Consider the following 22,720-nt stretch of genomic DNA (forward strand, 5'->3'; position numbering starts at 1 on the left):
ATATATAGGCTAAAAGACACGTAAATAGTAAGGAATTCCTCCTGTTGGTTTTAAATCCAAGGTTTTTATCAAATGCCTCATAAAGAAACAGAACACAAAATGAAATGAATAAAAACACTTATATTTTACACAAATTCTTAACATCCCAGACCAGCAAGGGACCAAAAACTGTATAAAAATAAAATAAAATAAAAAAATAAAAATAATACATATATTAATATAATTACTGTTTTATGGCAGTTTTATCAAATGTAAATAAAAATGAATAAAGATGCTCCATGAAGATTAACCAGTAAAAAGGTAAAACAAGCCATAAAAATGTATATAAAATAAATCCGAATCAATGCATCCAAGGGTATTTATACACGACAACGATGTACTATAAACGGAAAAGTTTTCCTTTTGCATTTTCTGTGCACAGACCACAACATTTTCAAAACGATCCCCATTCACACGGTTCAGAAAAAAAACAGTATTTTGCTGCCAGGCCAGTAGATGGAGATGTAATTTTGTAAAGAAACACTATGTGCCTATAGACTAAACATGTAATAGACATGCGCATGATGTCACCGTTTACACAAATTTGTGTTTTTGTAGTTTACACTGAGATGATAACAGCATAGTTTAAAAAAAAACTAGTAATTTGAAACCCGTTTTCAAAAGTATGTTTCCAGGCACGCAAAACACTGTGTAAATGAACGGCCAAAACGAATAAAAGGTTTTCACTTTTTAGTTGAAAATGGTGTTGTGTAAACAGCCCCTAAGTGAAGTTGTGAAACTAATAAACCCACAGACTGAAGTAATCTTTAATTTTTAGTAAGCTAATTAGATGAATTGTATTGTTTTGTTTGGTCATGAACACCTCATCCCTGAACGTGACTCTTTTTCACCTCTTCTGGATGTGATGATGTCATAAACTAAAAAAAAAACAGTAGCCGCGCCCACCAGAACAGAGGCGACCAATCGGATGAACACTTCAGAAGCATCACAACAGAAAGCACAATCTGAGGAAAAAAAAAAAAAAAAAAAACATGATTCACTTGTGAAAGACCAATAACATACAAAACAAATAAGGCATCCAAGATAATGATGTCAATAATTAGTAGTATAACTAACACACCTGAACATGGCTGACAGAGCTCAGTGTTGTTGAGATGTGTGGTCTGGTTGCTGATGGGATTTTTCAGCACACAGCTGTACGAATCATCCACACACTCCAGATGTAAAGAGAGGCTTCTGTTGAGATCACACACACTGATGCTGGACAATACACTGATTCCTTTGTGCCAGGAGAGAGTCGCATCACTCACATTTAACACTGAACATTGGAGCACACATTTGGACACCGAAGATCCTGATGATGAATTTGGTGGGAGTTCACTGATAATAACCGGAATGGGCAGACGAGCTTAAAAACATTAAAGAATAAAGAGACATGTAGCTTTCCTGCAACTGTCCATAACATACAAAACACAGAGCAACCTGTAAATCTCTACTCACTGTAGACAGTAACACTGAATCTATGTTTGGTATTTGTTTTGCTGCTGATGGATATTTGATAAACTTCAGAGTCTGTGTTTCTGGTGTTCATGATGGTCAGAGATCCAGTCTGATGATCCACCTTCAGTCTGTCTCTGAATCTCCCATCAACAGCATCTTCCTTTATTGAGATGTCATTGGTCGCGTGGTTGATTTTCGCTAAAAGAGGCCCGTTGGTTTTAAAGTTCCACATTATCAGATCATCCGTCTGTATACAGTGTCAGCCTGTAGAGTGACTGAATCTCCCTCCATCACTGACACTGACTTGACTGCATCTGTGTCACCAAACACTCCTGGAGAACAGAGACAAAACAAGTCAATTGTGCAGATTAAGGATCTTAAAGGTATCTAAATTAAGCTTTAACTGAAATTTGTGGTATTGAAACAATTGCAATCTCTGGAAAGTCAAATTTTGGCTTTCAAATGAAATCCTTTTAGCAGGACTAAAATAAATATATCCCAGAGACGCATCTTCATATGTTTAACTTACCAACTAGACGGCAACAGCACAAACAGAACAAAATTAATCTGTCGAACATTTTCTTCAGCGGTTCAGGGATCTGAAATAGTATCACTCAAGGTGCTCAAGCTTTAAACTCTGAAAGCGCTGTGGTTTGCAGTCGATGAAATCAAGCCTGATCTCCTGCGCTGCACGTCTTCTTTCTCCTCCCTCCACAGATAGCACAGCAAATCTGATCATGCAAAATGATGGACATGTAAGAGAGTTTCCTGCTAAAAAAAAACAACCTTGGCTGACATGATTTCACTTACTAGTCACTTTGTAGTCAATGAAGCCGTTTGCAAAGGTCAATCCCCACAAATGGATAACTATACATCTATTTTTGTATTGTTGCAATCCTGCTAAACAATGTGCCATGTGTTCAAACGTAGATTGTTGATGCTTGTGAACCTACAGAAAACAAGATGACAGCTGATGATATCATGGTAACAGTGTGATTTCTTTCACAGTGAACTAAACCCAGACAGCAACATAGTGCCGGCCCAGATCCGGGCCATATTTGGTACATGTGGATCACTGGGCCGACACTATGTTGCTGTCTAGGAAGATTCATTCTTGTTGCTTTTTACAATAAAAGATGCAGTTTAATAAAGTTAAATGTAGGATTATTAATTATTTTTCCACTTTTAGGGCGTCTACACGACAGCGATGTACTAAAAACTGAAACGTTTTTCCTTGCGTTTTTCAAATACACAATGTTGTCAAAACGATCCCCGTTCAGAAGGATCAGCAGCGAAAACGGCTAAAAACACTGTGTTCTGCTGCCAGGCCAGTAGATGGCCTTAATACTTTGTAAAGAAACACACGCGCACCGTTTTCACTAATTAAATTTGTAGTTTACACCATAAAGAAAGACAATAATGGTATCGATTTCAAAAGTTTGTGTTTTCAGGCCCTCAAAATGCCATTGTTGTGTATAGGAAAATGTCCAAAACACATAAAAGTTTTCCATTTTTAGTTGAAAATAGTATAGTGTAAGTGGTCCTTTAATGTGATGATAAAGCCAATAAAATCATGTCACAAACAAATGACATTTTATTTTCTATAAAAACGACAATAATCTTATTGTGTTTTTGCTGTGACTGTTTAATTGTTGAATAGTCAATCACAGTGTTCTGGAGTCAAAATGAAACTTGCTGATCTGGAGAGAAATGTGGTTTGATGTGGTAACTGATTGTATTGGACAAACAGCTTGTGCAATAGTGGCATTTTTGTCCCCCATTTCTGCTGATATGATGCTCACAAAACTTTTTTCTATAAAAATATAATACTATTAATGCTGATGTTTGACATACTAAGGCATTCTTCTTATTGTTTGAATGTGACATTAAAATGCCATATACTTAGGATTAAGATTGACTTGATTGTTCGTGACCTTGATCTTGCAGTGCGATATTTCAGTAGAACTTATCAAGCTTCTCAGAAATAACCCTTGCTATCAAACCTAGGTCCCATATCCTGAAGATGACCAGAAGACATTAAAAAAACATGTTTGTTTTTTTGTGTGCGTCAATGCCTGGATAGAAAGCAGTCAGCAACCCAGACAAAGCGCAACAACCCTGACTGAATCCAAAATGGCTGTTCAGCACATCAACAGTAGTAAAATACTGTTCATTAGCACTTCTATTTGTCTGTGCCTTAAATGTCCGTTGTGCACACAGTGCTATGCAACATCTATTTGTAGACATGATATTATCTGTGCAAAATACAGCTTTTTATGTGTTTGTATTCTGAAAGAGAAAGCACAACATAATGTTGCCTGGAGGCGTCCATCCTAGCTTTCTGACCTGTGTACCAGAAACAGTCAACTCGGGAGAGACGTCATTCCAAAAAAATGTTTTATCAATAAAATTTTCCCAACTGAGCCAAGAAATTATGTGGAATCATTTTTATCATGCACCATCAAAATGCGTGTTGTAGAGGGTTAAAAATTAGTTTAGTCCTGCATGAAAATTTTGTTTGACTAATGTAAAGGAGTTAAAAATACTAGTTATCAAATGACTAATTTGACTTAAACCAACTAAATTGTGTTGACCTGACTGCATTTACATCAAGGTGGAAAAGGACTTTCATTATGTAAAGCAAAAAACATTATATCAAACTTATGAAATGGTTTTACCTTGCTGGAGAAATCAGGTCATATCTACTAATTGTTTTTTTCAGGTTGGTTGAAGTCATTATCAGTAATCTTAAATAATTTATTTCATTTCAACAAAACCGTTTATTGGAGATGTTACCGCAAAGTAGTGAGCGGGGCACAACCTAACGCGGGGGTTAGTTGTAACACACTTATTTTAAGTAATTCTATGCCATCATGACAAAACTTAGTGTATATACTGCCATATCAAAACTACATAGAGACATTTTTTGGCAAAATTCAGAAATCTTTGGAAGATATCACTGAACATTTAACAATAGCAAAAGTAGATTTCTTATGTGAATTTTTCATATCTGCTTTTGTGTTTATTTAAAATTAGACAAATCTTATATTATTATAATCTTATATATGTTATTTTAAAGTTGAGAGTTATTTAATGGTGATCTAAACAGCAGAAGACACTGTACTAACGAAACAAAACCACATAATTGCATACTAGATGTGTGAAATTAATGAGGGAAAAAATAAATACTCTGAACCGTAAGTAGATTTACACAAACTGAGAAAGTCAAAAAGCGTTAGGTTGTGCCCCTCTCTCCCTACATTTTCTAAAATTTAGTGTATGACCCGCTTCATCTCCTCCCCACCATATGTTGGCTTCATGAATCTCCATCTTCAAGAAGGAACTGGAACTGGACGAAATATTATAAATTATACCATCCATTATACCGTGGAATTAAACCACATCATGTCGGGTTGTTTAGCCAGAGGAGAACTGGCCTGGGTTCTCAAGGTTTTTGTCTCCAGTCTGTCACCTGATAGAGTTTGGGTTTCTCGCCCACTGTCATCTCTGGCTTGCTTAGTTGTTATTGTACACTTATTATTATTAATATTATTGATCTGACTGTTCTGACACCATTGAGACCTGAGCTGGATGTTGACATTACTGTTTTCTTCATGAATAATGATGTGCAAAGTTGAATATTTTATCTGAATCTTTCTTACAATTGATGTACATGTAGAATATTAATTAATTTAGCTTTACAATAATAATGTGAAAAGAAGCATGCAAAGGTATTTATTCAGTTACATTTTTAAATACAGACAGTTGCATGGTTAACCCTGAGTTGAATACAAACAGAAACCAACTGAAAAAAAACAAACAAAACAACAACAACCAGAAAGCCCATAAACCTAAAGTGCATTAAAATATAATCCTCAAAGCGACTATTCCCAGACAGAAAACATCTTATTAAAACATAATTTTAATTAGCTTTCACAACAGATATGGAAAAATATATTGTTTTTCAATCCTAGTCATGAGGAGCAACATAAACATTTAGCATGTCTCTCTAATGCTGGCCACACACTTGAAGATGTGCGCTCCCCATTGTTTGGGCAAAAGGTGGAAAACCTGCACTTTGCATCCCAGATGACCCAGTCATTTTTGATTCTTTCAAATAATAATTTAGTTTTTGTTACGATTACAAAAACGTTATAAGGCAATACAATATTTAATATGCATAAATAATAGTCTTTAACATTATATTACTGTATTACAATGTACAGTGTGATGGATTAAAATGTAATGCATTAAATGTTCTTAAAAATATCCATGGGTAATCTCAGTAATGCTTTAATTTTCTTATAAAAACAAATATACAGCTGCCATAAACAAAACCATAAATAAATGTAGTTATATATATTAAAAGCAATCTAATTAAATCTTGGGTTCAAACCACGCAAACAATCAGTAAAAAAAAATAATATATATATATATATACATATAACATGAGCATTTGATATACAATCAAATTGAACACGTTTGTAGGTCTATATTGCATTGTTTATCATTGATATATTTATTTGATTTATTATTTAAGTTTATTTTCTGTATATTTATTTTTGGAACAATAGTGGTTAATAGAGTGAAATAATGGTAGCAAGAGAGTCAATGGTAATATGATTGAGGTCCTGTCAACCATTGTTAGAGGAACTCTGGTTAAGCAAAACCTCGATCTTAGCTTGACTCCTAAAAGAGTGACTGATCTTGAGCTATATTAAATTTGCTTTAATTCAACTGACAATGAGTCAGACTAACTCCTGGCTTATTAGGTAAACTTGTTTTATGGGACAGGCTCATTTAAAAATTCAGGCGGTTTATAATGAAAGGATTTTAAAAAAATGCCTAGCTTTTGCAGGTAATTATTAATTATATTTACATTTCATGAATTTTAATTATTTATATGTACGTACAATTCATATGATGTAAATTGGCAATTAATATTAAACTTCATATTTCACTTTATAAAAATATACTGTATACACATAAATAGAAGCTTTAATATGTAAAGCTTTTAAACTAATTAAGCTTACATGTTTTATTTTGAGCTGCCTTCTCAAACTTTCTGCTGTCGTGTTTATTCCTGTTTTGTTAATGTATTTAAAATTTAAATTCATATTTTTAATAATAATCTCTTTAGTCTCCAACAGAGAAGTGAAATTTACCTGAATCAAATTGACACTCCATGTTCTGTTCAATGCAGGCATTTCAGAGTTAATCAAAAACTTGTGATCAAACTGAGCTGACAGAGAAAGTTGTGATTAATTTGATAATCAAATGGCAAATCATGTAATTAATTAGATTAAATATTTCAATCAATTAAAATTATGACACACTTCAAATGATAAGACGGAAAGTGATATACAATAAAATTGTGAAGATATTGTTTCAAAGATCCTGATCTTTCCTGGAGATATTAAAGGCATAGAAAAGCAGGAAACGTCTACGGTTACGTATGTAACCCTCGTTCCCTGAGTAGGGAACGGAGACGTTACGTCGGATGACGACGAATGGGGTTTCGCTTAGAAAGCCTATCAACTTCGAGTATTACAAAACGAGCCAATGGCAAAGAAATGCCATGGGTCTGCGGAATTTGCATGGCGTAACTCCGCCCCACCTCGTGGGTATAAAAGGAGGAAGCCGGCAGCAAGCAGATATGTTTCTTCGCTGAGGAGCCAAGACTGAGCTCAGGCGATCCCCGCGGTACAGCGGAAAGTGGCAGGCAGACGTAACGTCTCCGTTCCCTACTCAGGGAACGAGGGTTACATACGTAACCGTAGACGTTCCCTTTCGTTGTCACTCCGAGTTACGTCGGATGACGACGAATGGGGTTACCAGTCTAATCACGCCACCTTCTCAGCTGTCTTCCAGTGCCCTGCGTAAATCGAGATCCCTGTCAGCCTGGACAAAGGACTCCATCTAACACAGGAATACCAAGGTACACTGGGAAGCATATCCCAAGCTAGGGGAAGTATGCAATTAATGCCAGCCCGGAGGGGGGGGACTTAGAGAATACACATATGACCCGAAGGAAGCATATGGGAAACACTGGGGTGTCCAGCCGCAGGTGGAATATTTCAACCCCAGGGGTGGCAAGGTGGCTTGCCAAGGGAAAGACACACGCTCAGAGAGGCTTACAGTGGAAATACACATGTGGGGGTCGCTCAGAGGAGGGACCATGCACACGGGAGGCACCTAGCCGACGCACAGGCAATAGACACTGGCGCCGACGTCAGGAGTGCTGGAGGAGCTCAGGGCTTTCGGAGAAGCTCACCTGAGAAAAATATCGCACGTATCCAGTCCGTGGAGTGGAATGGCGAGCAAGCGAAGACACCTGAGCGGGTCCGGTACTAGCTGGTTGAAGCGAGTACACGAGAGGACACAGGCTCCACTCGGAGATTATAGAATCTGGCGAATGTGTTAGGTGTCGCCCAGCCTGCAGCTCTGCAGATGTCTGTTAGCGAGGCGCCATGCGCTAGAGCCCAAGAGGACGCCACACTCCGGGTGGAGTGGGCAGTCACACCAAGGGGGCACGGTCGACCTTGCTGCTGGTAAGCCAAGGCAATGGTGTCCACTATCCAGTGAGACAACCTTTGCTTGGAGAGAGCCTTTCCCTTCAGCTTCCCACCATAACAGACAAAGAGCTGGTCTGAGGTCCTGAAACACTGCGTTCTGTCTACATAGGCGCGGAGAGCGCGTACTGGACAGAGCAGTGCCAAGGCTGGGTCTGCCTCCTCCGAGGGCAGCGCTTGCAGGTTCACCACCTGGTCCCGGAAGGGAGTGGTAGGAACCTTGGGCACATATCCAGGCCGGGGTCTCAGGATCACGTGAGAGTAAGCCGGCCCAAATTCCAGGCACGCTTCGTCAACGGAGAATGCGTGCAGGTCCCCAACCCTCTTGATGGAGGCCAGTGCAACCAGAAGCGCTGTCTTCATCGACAGGAACTTAAGCTCAACTGATTGCAGGGGCTCAAAGGGAGCACTCTTCAGGGCAGTTAGAACCACTGAGAGGTCCCAAGAGGGAACGAGAGGAGGACGAGGAGGATTTAGTCTCCTCGCTCCTCTCAGGAACCTGATGATCAGGTCGTGCTTCCCTACCGACTTACCTTCGATGAGGTCATGATGTGCGGCAATGGCGGCAACATAGACCTTCAGGGTGGAGGGAGACAGCCTTCGCTCCAGCCCCTGTTGAAGGAAGGAAAGCAAAACACTGATCGAGCATCTCCGGGGGTCTTCTCGGTGAGAAGAGCACCAGTTGACGAAGAGGTTCCACTTCAACGCATAGACGTGTCTCGTGGACGACGCTCTAGCGGAAGTGATGGTAGCCACCACCGCTGGTGGTAGGGTACTCAAACCTGCCTCGTCCCATCCAGGAGCCACACGTGGAGGTTCCAAAGATCGGGACGAGGGTGCCATAGGGTGCCCCGTCCCTGAGAAAGAAGGTTCTTCCTCAGAGGGATCGGCCAGGGAGGTGCTGTCGCGAGGAGTACTAGTTCGGGGAACCAGGTCCGGTTGGGCCAGTAAGGGGCAACCAGAGTGACCTGCTCCTCGTCCTCCCTGACCTTGCGCAAAGTGTGCGCAAGAAGGCTCACTGGGGGAAACGCATACTTGCGGCCCTGCGGCCAGCTGTGCGCCAGAGCATCCGTGCCGAGCGTGCCCTCGGTCAGGGAATAGAACTGGGCGCAGTGGGTCGAGTCGTGAGAGGCAAACAGATCTATCTGCGCGTCCCCGAACTGGTCCCAAATCAGCTGAACCGACTGGGGATGGAGTCGCCATTCTCCAGGGAGGGGCTGAAGCCGTGAGAGCTCGTCGGCTGCACAGTTCAGCGCTCCGGGAATGAAGATGGCTCGAAGCGACCTCAGATGCTTCTGACTCCATAGGAGGAGGTGGCGAGCGAGTTGTGACATACGGCGGGAGCGTAGACCACCTTGATGGTTGATGTACGCTACAGTGGCGGTATTGTCTGAGCGGACTAGTACGTGTTGACCCCTGAGCAACGCCCGGAAGCGGTGCAGGGCAAGGCGTACTGCCAACAACTCGAGGCAATTGACATGCCACAGCCGCTGGGGTCCTGTCCAGGAGCCCGCAGCAGCATGTCCATTGCACATGGCGCCCCAGCCCGTGGTGGAGGCATCTGTTGAGACAACAACATGCCGGGAAGCTCGAGCCAGGGGGACACCGGCCCTGAGAAAATCGAGGTTCGACCACGGGGTGAAGAACTGACGGCAGGTCGGAGTAACTGGTACTCGGAACGTGCCGCGTTGCCATGCCCACCTCGGGACTCGGTCGCGAAGCCAAAGCTGAAGCGGTCTCATATGAAGCAATCCGAGCGGCGTGACCGCGGCTGCAGATGCCATATGCCCCAGGAGCCTCTGAAAAAGTTTCAGTGGAACCGCACTCTTGCCCTCGAATTGTCTTAGGCAAGTCAGCAGTGACTGCGCGCGCTCGCTCGTAAGCTGCGCGGACATGGCGACCGAGTCGATGTCCATACCGAGAAAAGAGATCCTCTGCACGGGGCAAAGTTTGCTCTTCTCCCAGTTGACCCGAAGGCCCAGACGGGCTAGGTGCCGGAGCACTAGGTCCCTGTGTTCGCAAACCTGATCTCGAGAGTGAGCTAGGATCAGCCAGTCGTCGATATAACTCAGGATGCGAACCCCTTGCTCTCGAAGGGGAACAAGGGCCGCCTCGACGACCTTCGTGAAGATGCGAGGAGACAGGGCTAGCCCGAAAGGGAGAACCGCGTACTGGTATGCCTGCCCCTCGAAAGCAAACCGGAGGAACGGTCTGTGTCGAGGAAGAATGGAGACATGAAAGTAGGCGTCCTTCAGGTCGATCGCTGCAAACCAATCCTGGGGCCGTATGCATTCGAAAACGCGTTTGGCGGTGAGCATCTTGAACGGCATCCGATGAAGGGAGCGGTTCAGCACGCGCAAGTCCAGGATTGGCCGTAACCCACCGGTTTTCTTGGGGACAATGAAGTAGGGGCTGTAGAAGCCGGACCTCATCTCGGCTGGAGGGACAGTCTCGATTGCACCCTTCGCCAGCAGGGTGGCAATCTCTGCTCTCATGATAGGGGCATTGCCACCGACCAAAGTGGAGCGGACTCCCCTGAAGCGGGGAGGAGACCGTGCGAACTGAATCGCATAGCCGAGCCTGACGGTACGCGCGATCCAGTGGGACAGACGGGGAAGCTCTAGCCAGGCTCCCAGGAACTGAACCAACGGGATCATGCGGGCCACAGGCGTCCCCCCGGAGGGGCAGCGAGGCGGAGTAACTGGCCCAGATGTGGACGGCATAGCGGCCCGGAGAGGGGGCACAGTTAGCAACCGCACCCTGGCAGAGGGGGCCAGGGGAGGACCAGGCTGGTCGTCCCGCGGGGGCCTGCTCTGCCAGGGGTCTGGCGACAGAGGGGGACAAGGGCGAAGCGGTCCGTGGACGGCACGCCGTGTCAACCGCCTCTGGGACAGAGGGGGGCGAGGAGAGCACGGCTTGTGGGCGGCGCTCTGTGTCGCCCGAGAACTCTGTGAGCTCAGGGAAGAGGGGATTGTTTCTGTCTTTAACCACATTAGGGTGCTGCCCACCCGTGGGTGAGCAGCGGGGAGTGGAGAACAAAAGATTCTCCCCCGGCCCTCCACCGGGGGAAGGAGTGGTCCTACCACCTCCTGAGAAACAATCATCATCCCTGAGCAGCCCGTCTCAGGAGCGCCGCTTGGCCCGGCGTTTAGCGGGGGGCGGGGCAGGAGAGGGCTGTGGCGCCTTCTTACGGCTTCCTCCGCGACCGGCCCTGGGTGGAGGCTGCTGCGTGGTCCGGGCGGGAGGGGCGGGAGCCGCAGGAGGGCGCCCTCGGCGGGAAACAGGTCGAGGCGTCTGCCCGGCCGGCAAGGTGGAGGCAGCAGCGGGCCGGCGGGGCAGAATGTGTTTGATGGCCTCGGTCTGTTTCTGGGCAGTTGAAAACTGTTGGGCAAAGTCTTCAACTGCACCGCCGAAGAGGCCGGCCTGGGACAAGGGGGCGTTAAGCAGACGGGTCCGCTCAGCGTCCCGCATGTCAGCCAGGTTCAGCCACAGATGTCGCTCCTGGACCACAGCTGTGGACATCACCAAACCCAGGGAGCGCGCGGTAACCTTCGTCGCCCGGAGAGCAAGGTCGGTCGCGGCGCGCAGCTCATCAAAGAGCCCTGGGTTTGTCCTACCCTCGTGCATGTCTCTGAGCATCTGGGCCTGGTAGACCTGCAGAGTGGCCATAGCATGCAGTGAAGCAGCCGCCTGTCCCGCCGCTCTGTAAGACTTCGCCACCAGGGTCGACGAAAATCTACAGGCTTTGGATGGGTGCTTAGGCTCGCCCCGAGAAGAAGCACTCTGCGGACATAGTTGCATGGCAACAGAGCGTTCAACCGGGGGAAGCCCAGTGTACCCACGGGCAGCTGCCTCATCGAGGGGAGGAAAGGCGGATGAGACCAGCGAGCGGTCCCGAGAAGACAGGGGGGTCTTCCAGGACTTCGAGATCTCATCATGCACATCCGGGAAGAAAGGTATTGGGGTTTGCCGAGGACGAGGGTCGGCGGCCTTACCCAAAAACCAATCGTCCAGCCGCGAGCGCTCAGGACAGGGTGGAGGCCTCCACTCAAGTCCGATGCTCGCGGCTGCCCGGGAAAGCATGGCCGTCATCTCCGGATCAGACTCGAGCACAGCCGTATGCACACCGGAAGGTGGCAGCTGTGACGAGCCCTCACTTCCAGAAGAGTCAAACCCGCCTAGTGATGCTGCAACAGACATGGCATCTTCCTCTGTAGCTTCAACTGAAGCCCGCGGGCCACCAGAGGGTAGACCCGCGGGAATCAGCAGTTCACTAGCGGGCACCGTCATTGAAGAGGGGGGCTGGGGTCGCGGACACATAGTCGGCGCCTTGTTCCAGACCGTAACCCTCAGATCACCCTGGCCACCAGCCGCAGGACGGGGGGTGGATGAGGGGACTCTCACTCTTGCGAGTTCACGGAGTCTCGACCGTAATGACGCGATGGTCATGTTCCCACAGAGAGAACATGAGTCATCCACGAGCGCTGCTCTAGCATGATCAATGCCCAAACATACTATGCAACGCTCGTGCCCATCAGAGTCCGATACCAATCTGCCGCAACCAGAAGTACACGGGCGAGACATCTTTAAAAAGACGTGCCACGTGTAAGCTCTTTTAGTGAGAGAAAACTCAAGTGTTGAAGCACCCGGGGAGAAACGCACCGACTGGCAGACCACTGCAACAGATCAGCAGGAAGCACGCTCTCGCCGTAGATCGCCGTCACACCAACACTCGAGGTACTCGTTTGTAAAGCTGACAATTCAGAGATGGCTTGTGGAGAGAAGAATACACTTGGCTCCGAAGCGAAAACATATCTGCTTGCTGCCGGCTTCCTCCTTTTATACCCACGAGGTGGGGCGGAGTTACGCCATGCAAATTCCGCAGACCCATGGCATTTCTTTGCCATTGGCTCGTTTTGTAATACTCGAAGTTGATAGGCTTTCTAAGCGAAACCCCATTCGTCGTCATCCGACGTAACTCGGAGTGACAACGAAAGGGAACACACAAATATACATGACATGTATTCAGTTACACATCAAAACCGGTACTCAGCGGCTTCAACTGCGCATCAGATGCAATTCCTCTTGAAATGGAGCCTAAAGAAAAACACATTTAGAGGGAAAAAAAACAACAACAGACAAACATCAGAAATTAGGATATGCACCCAATCATGTTTCAAATTACATGATTAATCTTCACCATCATAAATTCATAGTCCCTCAAAAAAAATAATTCACAGATCAATATACTGAGAGGTTAGAGTTACTCACAAAAGACAGTAACACTGTATCTTATGAATTAAATTTCTCCACTTTTGATGCTCTTCAGTGTATATTCTCCAGAGTCTGTGTTTCTGGTGTTTGTGATGGTCAGAGATCCAGTCTGATCATTCAGCTCCAGTCTGTCTCTGAATCTCCCATCAGGACCATCATGTGTCTCTTTTGACCCTTTTCTTATTTTAGCTATGAGAGTGTCTCCAGATTCAAACAGCCACATTATCTGATCATCTCTCTGTACTTCAGTAACATCAGTTTTTAGAGTGACTGAATCTCCCTCCTTCACCGACACTGATACTGACACTGAAGTAAAAGACACATTGAAAAAAAACCAAATAAATAAATTAGAACAAGAAAATTGTATTTGTGGGAGTTATGGGATGTTACGGTCAATGTTAAGTCTGTGTCTTGTGTTTCTTTTTGTTGTCCCTCCCTTGTTTACTCTGGCTATATAAGACACCAATGAGGAGAAGAAAAGAGAGAAATAGACTTGCGATCCAGCCAGAGATCATTGTCTTTAAATTTATGTTATGTTTGTTTTGTTATGCTTTATAATTCTATTTATTAGTTGTTGTTCATTATATTAAATTTTATAATTGGTGCTATACGTTACCTTACCTTTTTAAAATAATGTGGATGGGAGGACGTAACAGGAGAGAACAAAAAACACTGAGGCACAGAGAGCATCTGCCAATATGACCTGTGCTAAAATGAAATTTCTGTCAATTAGCCGCGTTTCCACTGCCGGGCCAGGGCCGAGCCGTGCTAGTGCGTACCAGGGCCAGTCGTGTTTCCACTGTCACTTCCGGGGCTTGATCGGGGCTTACTCTGGGCTAACGGCCAGGATTTCTGGCCCGTCGAATACCTTGGGCCAAAGCGGGCCAGCTCGGGCTAGAGGCGTGCTCAAGGTAAAAGGTAAAAATTTATCGGTGTTAAGGGAAAGTTATGGTCTGCGGCAAGATGCGATGCACATTTCACTTTTTTATATAGCGCAAAATAATCGCTGCTCGAAATGGGGAATCGCCTGTAACATTACTGCCTGTCAAATACCAAAGCTCTTCTGAGCAATTGGGCAGAAGAAAGGGTACAACGTCAATTTGACGGCGTGTGCAGAAACGAGGACGTTATAAAATATATCGCTGCTGAAGCTAAGCATTAGCTTCCATGGTTCGACTTAATGGAAAGTGTGCTGGGTCACAGAATCCCTCTGTTAGTGGCGACTCGCGAGACAAGTCGGGACACTATGGCAGCCACGGCCGGAGAGTTAATATACATGCTATCTGCCTAACTAAAAAAAGGATTTAGGGCAGTGCTGCGGGGCTACTGGCCCGGCAGTGGAAACGCAAGCCCGATGCTTGAGGCCCGAGGCCAGTGTATCAATATCTAGCTGGTATATGTATTCCTGTGGAGTCCCGATAGGCTCCATTCTTGGTCCAATTTTGTTTTCATTATATATGCTACCGCTAGGGTCAATTATAGCCAGACACAACCTATCTTTTCACTGTTATGCAGATGATCTGCAAATCTATCTGCCATTGAAGCCTGGTAATGTACAAGGTACCTTAATTGACTGCATCACGGACATTAAGCAGTGGTTTGCCCAAAATGTTATGCACTTAAATGAGGATAAAACTGAATATATTGTGTTTGGAGAATCTGTGTCTAACAGGTTTGGTCCCTGGTTTCCAACGGCCAGACAGACGGTTAGGAACTTAGGAGTGATTTTTGATAGTTCCTTTAAATTCAACAAACAGATTGATAATGTTGTTAGATTGAGCTTTTTTCAACTGCGCCTTCTGGCAAAGGTAAAATCGTTTTTAAACCGTCATGACCTTGAGAAGGCTATTCACGCTTTAATAAGCTCTAGACTGGACTACTGTAATGTCCTTTATATTGGTGTTTCCCAGTCCTCTGTTGACCGTCTCCAACTTGTCCAAAATGCAGCTGCCCGCCTGTTAACGAGCACTAAAAAACGAGACCACATAACTCTGATTCTTTATTCTCTCCATTGGCTTCCGGTACAATTTAGAAATCAGTATAACATTGTATTGTTTGTTTTTAAAGCTCTTAATGGCTTTGCCCCATCTTACATTCTAGACATGCTGACCATTCGTAATTATGGTAGGACGTTGAGGTCGTCCAATCAACTTATGTTGGAAGTGCCCAGATCAATACTGAAACACTGGGGTGACCGCGCTTTTTCGGTTTCTGGACCTAAGCTCTGGAATAAGCTACCCAGTGAGATGCGTATCGTTACTGACCTGGGCCTTTTTAAATCAAGACTTAAAACGCATCTTTTTAAAGTGTCGTTTTGTACCTAGTGTGATGGCACATTCATATTGATTTTATTTAACTTTTTCTTACTTTTTTTTTCTCATTCTTTATTGTATTTTTAATATTGGTGTGTTGTTGTTTTAAACTTGTTGTTTAATTTGTTGTGAAGCACTTTGGTTCACCTATCGGTCGATGTAAGGTGCTAAATAAATAAAATACATTTACATTTTAAACTATCCATCTAAAGGAAAATGAAAATTCTGTCAGTAATTACTCTAGTAACCCTCACGCTCACTATTGGCCAGCATCACACACATGACTAGCGTCGGCCAATAGTGAGCCTACGTTCTGACGCACAACCCAGAAGCGCTGCACTGTTACACTAGTGAACTGACTCAGAGGCCCACACAGAAGAAAATGAATGGCTGAATAAAGATATGTTTTTTTCACGCACAAAAAGTATTCTTGTCGCTTGATAAACTTATGGTGAGCCACTATAGTCACTTGGACTATTTTACTAACTTTCTGGGCCGACAAGTTTCAATAAAATAAAAGCCTATGGAGGAGTGCGACAGCTCTCAGATTTAATCAAAAATAACGAAAGTCTTACGGGGTTGGAAAAGCACGAAGGTGAGTAATTACTGACAGAATTTTCATTTTTAGGTGAACTATCCCTTCAATGAAATTTATATATAATGCTATTTGATAATGACAACCTGAACAAAACCACATCAAACACAAACACAAAGTTTAAAACCTATGACTATGAACAAACATATAAGGCTCATTATTTTTCTCTTGCTATCTCAGCTGTAATACTTACACTTGTTACGTTTTTGTTTAGATTTCCTGTGGCGATAGTAAATCACAAAAACAGCTGCAGGCCCAAACAGCAATGCACAAGTAATGACTGCAACCGGTGCTTGAATTTTATTATGATCTGTAATGTATAGAAGAAGACAGCCTAGTCTGAAACAAACAATATAAAAAAGTGCAAATCTGTAAACGAGTAAATATGAATGATTCCGTTTGGGGGAGGGAGGGGGGGGGGATGTTTTCGGGATGTGAGGGAAAGATACCCTTGTTCAACTTCTCATAGAAAGTATTTTTCGTGTTCCAAAGGGCATTGTAATGAGGATGCAGAGGCAGAGTGAGAATCCATGTGCGGAAGTTTATTAAAGATAGTCACCACAAACAAATACAAGAAGGCAGGCAGCGGGTCAAAACCAAGGTAGCAGTCAGATAGATTCACATCCAGTGGAGAGATCCAAAAGGCATAAGTGAGTAGGCAGGCAAGGGGTCCAAGCAGAAACATCACTCTGAACAGGCAACCAAAACAAAGGGATAATCCAAAGATCGACAAAAAGAGAATCAAGCAAGATCATACACAGGCAGACAGGCAATGGAGAATAATCAAGATGCTTGGTAAGGCAGGTAAACTGGCAATACTTCACAAGGTGTGCAAGCATAGTCTCTGGTTATAAAGTATGCAAACAAACATACATTTTCATGTTCCAAAGGTTATAGTATGTTCCTAGTGATCACTCTACTCAATTTTGATAAATGTATTAGGTAAAATTAGGTATAAGAACTGCTGTTCCTTATACAAATAATGTCGTTAATTGATTAAAAACTGTAAAGATTTTAGCTTAATCATATTTTCAACATGACAATGATTCAAGTTAAAGGCACAATATGTAAGATTTATTCGCCACAAGAGGGCGCAGTTTCCAACAATAACAAAGGCGTAGGTCAATGATGCAGTGATGAGCTGAATGATGGGACTTGCAGTCAAGCTGATGGATCTAATGATGTTTAAGGATGAGTGCAAACATTCATGTTTTTTAACATTACAGTAGTATGAAGCAGGTCGCGATTGCTAAAGAGACAGATATCACACGCGAGTCCCGCAGATATAAAGGATTAAGGACATTTAATTCTACCGAACTACCCGCAAGTGCTGGATTACTCACACAGGTCAGTTTATTAGACGAATTAAACTTGTGAGGGAACGCAGCGCTGCTTCACTTGATCTAACGTTACACTATCACACTGAACGGCATTTAAATGTGTGTTGAAAGTTAGAATGTTATTCTACGTGTTAGTTTGTTTGCAGTAAGCTAGATTAACATTAGAATAACATACTGACCATATTCTAACATTTCATCATGTTGAGCTAAAGTTATATAACATTGATTTGTTTTATGTACATTTGCTCACCTGTCTAATAAAGTTGTCAAGTCGTGACTCGTGAAGCTATGTCAAGACCAAGTTAGTTGCGGACGTGGAGCTCTCGGCATCTCAAAAATGCCACGCTGATATTGATCCTCATTTTAGTTCTCCTTGTTTGTCCCAAAGTCTGCTTGCCATGGATGGTCTATGTTTGAACGAAACAAGAACTGCTTGCCGTTCTATTAGACCTTCTCTGGTACCGCTAAACTTTATGCACTGCGCAGTTGTCCACGTCTGTCGCCATGGTTACGTCATGGCTATGGCAGTATGAACGGAAACCGAGGCTAGCGCGGATATTGCGTCATTGACAGGCGACATTTTTTTCCGGGGCGGCCACTTATTTAAAATTCGAATTTCTCTGAAATAAAAAATCTTTGGAGACTTTTGGGATATTGTAAGTAGCTACACAACTGCAGGAAATATATCACACTGTGCAAGTGATTTTTGGATATTTTATTACAAAATTCTTACATATTGTACCTTTAAGTTTTTGTTATGAAGTCCTGGAATCCACTGCTGCTTCAATTTCTATCTAATGCGTGATTATAATTAAGGTATTAATCAATATTTTTCCTTCAAAATATCAAATAAGTTGAATGAATTCTCTAGGCTTATGAGATTTTACTCTGTTATAGAAATTACCAGTGTGATTATCGAAAATGCTATTTCATGTATCCTTTAAATGTCTGTATTTGATATCTGAGGTGTGACTGAAGGGTCTGACCCATGCCAGGAATGCAGTAACAGTGTTTGCTCATTTAGCCCGGCTAAATATGAATATGAAATATGGACTTCTTTAACAGGTGTCACTGCATGCATGTCCTTTTCTAGGGTACCCTGATAGCAATGTTCTCAGGGGTCATTGAAACCTATAGTTGAGAGACCATTTCTTAGTTAAGTCTTTACTTTACAGTTAGCCACTCAGTTGACACTGTCTTACAAAGCTGCCGAGGAGTGGCTTCAGTGTAAGAATGAGCACACAAAAAGCATGTTAATCAGATTAGCATGCTAAGTTAGCTTAATGCTAATGTAGCTTATGGTTAGCCTGATAGCTGAAGAGCCACATTAGAAAGAATGACATCTGGTTAGCATGGTAACCAATTAGCATGCTAACCTAACTAGCATATGGCAATAAATACAGGCTAGTCAAATTTGGAGACAAATATCTCGGTTACGATAGCGAAAATCAAAAATCTGTTTAGTCACTTCTGTGTGGCGCGGTCCAAAGATCATCTGAACCAATCTCCGTAAGAATTGAACAAAATTTGAATGAGGAGTAGCAAAAAAACAGAACACTGTACTTTTCAAAATGGCCACTACTGTAATGGGCGGAGTCTTAATGTACGATATTGATTTATGATCACCATAATGAGTGGATTCGGGTGTACTAAGTTTAATTTTTCTAGATCAAAGGGCTCAAAAGTTATAACACTTTCAATGTTGCATTTTTTAACTGGTGGTGGCGCTATAGTTGGTCCTAGAGACTCAAAAATTGGTCCAATTACTATTCATTACAATCACTACAAAAGTCTCCCTTGACAAAACTGCTGTCAAATCTCACACTATCTTCATTGATGAGATGTTTTTCGAATACTTTCACACAGCTAAAACATACAACGCAATCGCATTCCTCAATGTAATGTAGCCACCTTGTTGAACCAGTTTGCATTGAATGAACAACAAAACGTCTGTTTTCCAAACAGCCTTCCAGGAAAACTCAAGTTGGCTGGTTGTTGTGGAGTGCTTGCGTCGACAAAAACTACATTAGCGTGTTGTTCTGGTACTACAGCGACAACAGCTTCAATAAGCGCAGGTCCTGGCTGCCAACTCGGCAAGTCTGCTTCCTCCTCCAATTTATCCGCCAACCACCAGGAACAATCTCTTTTCGTTTTGTTTGGGCTTCCCCCAAAAAAATCTGAAATATGTTTTTGCACCATTTGGACTGTTGTTGTGTTCAGACACTTGATATTCACTGACGTGTGTGTGCCGTGATGCATGCAATAATTGTTGATTTTTGTTATTGTGGCTTAGGTCAATTTACCTGTGATCATTATTGGAAATGTCTGGTTGCTTGGGAAGAGGATGGAGGATCTTACAGCACTAACAAGGACGAAACGGGTGTACTGTGAATGCAGTTTAATGTGCTATACTGAGACTTGTAATCCACAATAGAGGAGATTGGGCAGAATAGAAAGGTTGATAAATTGGTCTCTATAATAAACCATAATTTTGTCACACCATTCATGAAACAGTTCAAGTCATATCTTAGTGAGTACATTCAGCTCAAGATTAATTCATCCCCACTGTCACAAGAAACGATTTACTAAGCCCTTTTTACCAATTGCTTTTAGACTGTACAATCAGTTCTACAAGATGATAGATTATATTTTAGAATCACTTGGTTGTATATAATCATAATGCATTGCAGAACTGATACTGAAAAAATAATTGTTGTCTTGAATTATTGTCTTTTATATTTTATTATAATTGTGTGGTATATGAGCTGCTGTGACGTGTACATTTCCCCTCTGGAATCAATTAAGTTTATCAAATCAAATCAAATTTGATTAGTTTACTACACCAGTGTCTGAAGTGGATGGCGTTTCCTCCGTCACCGTCTTCCTTTTATCCATCTCTGCACCAAGAACACCTGAAACACAAAAAAACAGATGCTTGAAGAATCTTCTGCTGAACAAACAAAAACAAACAAGAAACTACACATTAAATAACTGTAGAGGTTTAATCACACTGTTCTGTTTAACTATGTAAACAGGGATGATTCTACAAATTCCATGTTTATAGTAAATTCGTTTTGGAACAGATGATGAATTATTAGATGTGAATTAATATGAAGCTAAATCAAAATAAACAGCCCTGAATGACATGGCAACAAGACTTTTGTGTTTCAAACATATATAACCAAACATAATGACTCACCAGTGACTGTAACATTGAAGATTTTTTCACTGCTCCTGCTGAGGATATTAATCTTATATTCTCCAGAGTCTGTGTTTCTGATGTTTGTGATGGTCAGAGATCCAGTCTGATGATCCAGCTTCAGTCTGTCTCTGAATATCTCATTACACTGAACATCTGTACAGATCTTACTCTGATCTCTATTGATCTGAGCGATGCGAATGTCATTAAAATACCATCTAATTCTGTCTTGTTGGTTTATTTTAACATCAGTTTGAAGAGTGACTGAATCTCCCTCCATCACTGATACTCTGTCTGAACCAACACCAGACACACCTGGAGAAGAAATGAACCATTCATTATACTGAATCACATCTGGGATAGAGGGACAACATACACAACAAGTGTTTTTTCTACAGATCATAAAGATTGTGAGTAGAGAAATATGTCTGGATTTACAATGTAAAACATGCAGCATAAAAATGGCATAAAAACATTATTGATTTGTACAATGAATCTAATCACAATATGGACTAGTGTCTTTCCATGAATATGCAAATTAGCCACGCGTCCACTCAATCACACAAGCTCAGAGATCCACTCTGCCAACTGTAGTAAACACAACACATGTAGACATATTGGTTTAATTCAGCAATATATGTTTGAACCAGAAACTGATTCAGAAGAAGAGGAGGAGCGAATTATACAGGCTCATATATACACAAGTCGATGTGTCCGAATGTTAATACTTTTTATATATCACTCTTTACAATGTCAGACACATAAACTTAAAGCTGCAGTAGGTAACTTTTGTAAACAAATATTTGTTAAAACTGTCATTATCAGAGGTGGAAAGTAACGAATTACATTTACTCGCGTTACGTAATTGAGTCGTTTTTTTGTGTACTTCTACTTTTTTAAGTAGTTTTTAAAATCTGTAATTTTACTTTTACTTAAGTACGTTTTGTTTGAAGTATTGTACTTCGCTACATTTGAAATCATATCCGTTACTGAGTAAAAAATAATAATAGAAGGGAGAAAAAAAAAAAAAAAAATCACACTCCGGAAACTGCATTGATTGAAGGGCGGCATATGGAAGGGCGGGAGAACAAACACGCAAAAAAGGTGACGCAGACCCAGCTGAAGCTGAAAGCGAAGCGCCCTCGAATTTTTATGAAGCGAATTATGGCCAGTATGGAAATACTTTGGATGTAGAAAAAAGTGTGGTTGTCCTCGAGGATAGATATCCAATTTGCAAAAAATGTGGACGCAAAGTGGCTGCAAAAGGAGGATACATAGGACACCATCCCTCCTGCAGATAAAGGTATGTCCCGATTATAACGTAAGGCCGAATGATTTACGTGATGCAGAGGGAATCCCGGAATCCAGTCTTGAAAATGGAATTTACATAACGCAGAAGATGTCACGTAAAACCCGCAAAATGATGGATGGATGAATACATGGAAAGTAGAACTGTGCAATAAATCCAATCGCGACATGGTCTGTGAATATTTAAGCGCAAAAATACTGTTATGTAAATATATAACCTGCTTGTTCTGCGTTTCTGTGAATCGGTGTGAATGAGCTGCATGCTCCACTTTGTCTACTACATACTCAAGTACGCGTGGTGTTTTCAGCGTCTCACAAACAATTTGAGTACATGATGAATACATGAACATTTCCAGAGCTGCTCTGAGAGAACGCCTAATGAGCATTTTCATCATTTTATTTGAGAAAAATCATTGTCAAATAGGCTTATACTTTGAAACAGGTGTCTTCACTACAACCTGTCAAAATAAAAGTTTGGTTTAACTAGGAGAAATTATGACAGAAATATATTACTATTGTAGGCATACAATAGAATGTACTTCTCAAAATAATAATAATAACAACAACAATAATAATACAAGGTTACACTTTAAAGGTTACACTTTATTTTAAGGTGTCAT

The 22,720-nt window shown here is 42.5% G+C and overlaps 1 protein-coding gene and 1 long non-coding RNA gene across 2 annotated transcripts in view; one reads left to right on the top strand and one right to left on the bottom strand.

Annotated features, from left to right (window-relative positions):
• LOC143735396 (uncharacterized) overlaps positions 1-22,720 on the top strand; it is a 271,580-nt gene that overhangs the window by 30,367 nt on the left and 218,493 nt on the right. The window lies entirely within an intron of this gene.
• Positions 5,208-21,454, bottom strand: LOC143735246 (uncharacterized). Its single transcript, XM_077225355.1, has 6 exons — positions 20,793-21,454; positions 20,437-20,505; positions 16,447-16,563; positions 13,344-13,652; positions 13,077-13,169; positions 5,208-6,943 (listed from the first exon to the last, which is right to left on the bottom strand). Exons 1-4 carry the CDS (start codon positions 21,247-21,249, stop codon positions 13,372-13,374), a joined length of 924 nt encoding a protein of 307 aa, XP_077081470.1. The 5' UTR covers positions 21,250-21,454; the 3' UTR covers positions 5,208-6,943; positions 13,077-13,169; positions 13,344-13,371.

The sequence above is a fragment of the Siphateles boraxobius genome, unplaced genomic scaffold (assembly GCF_051911475.1).
Source record: "Siphateles boraxobius isolate OS27281-9 unplaced genomic scaffold, OSU_SipBor_1 13, whole genome shotgun sequence".
Taxonomy (NCBI): domain Eukaryota; kingdom Metazoa; phylum Chordata; class Actinopteri; order Cypriniformes; family Leuciscidae; genus Siphateles; species Siphateles boraxobius.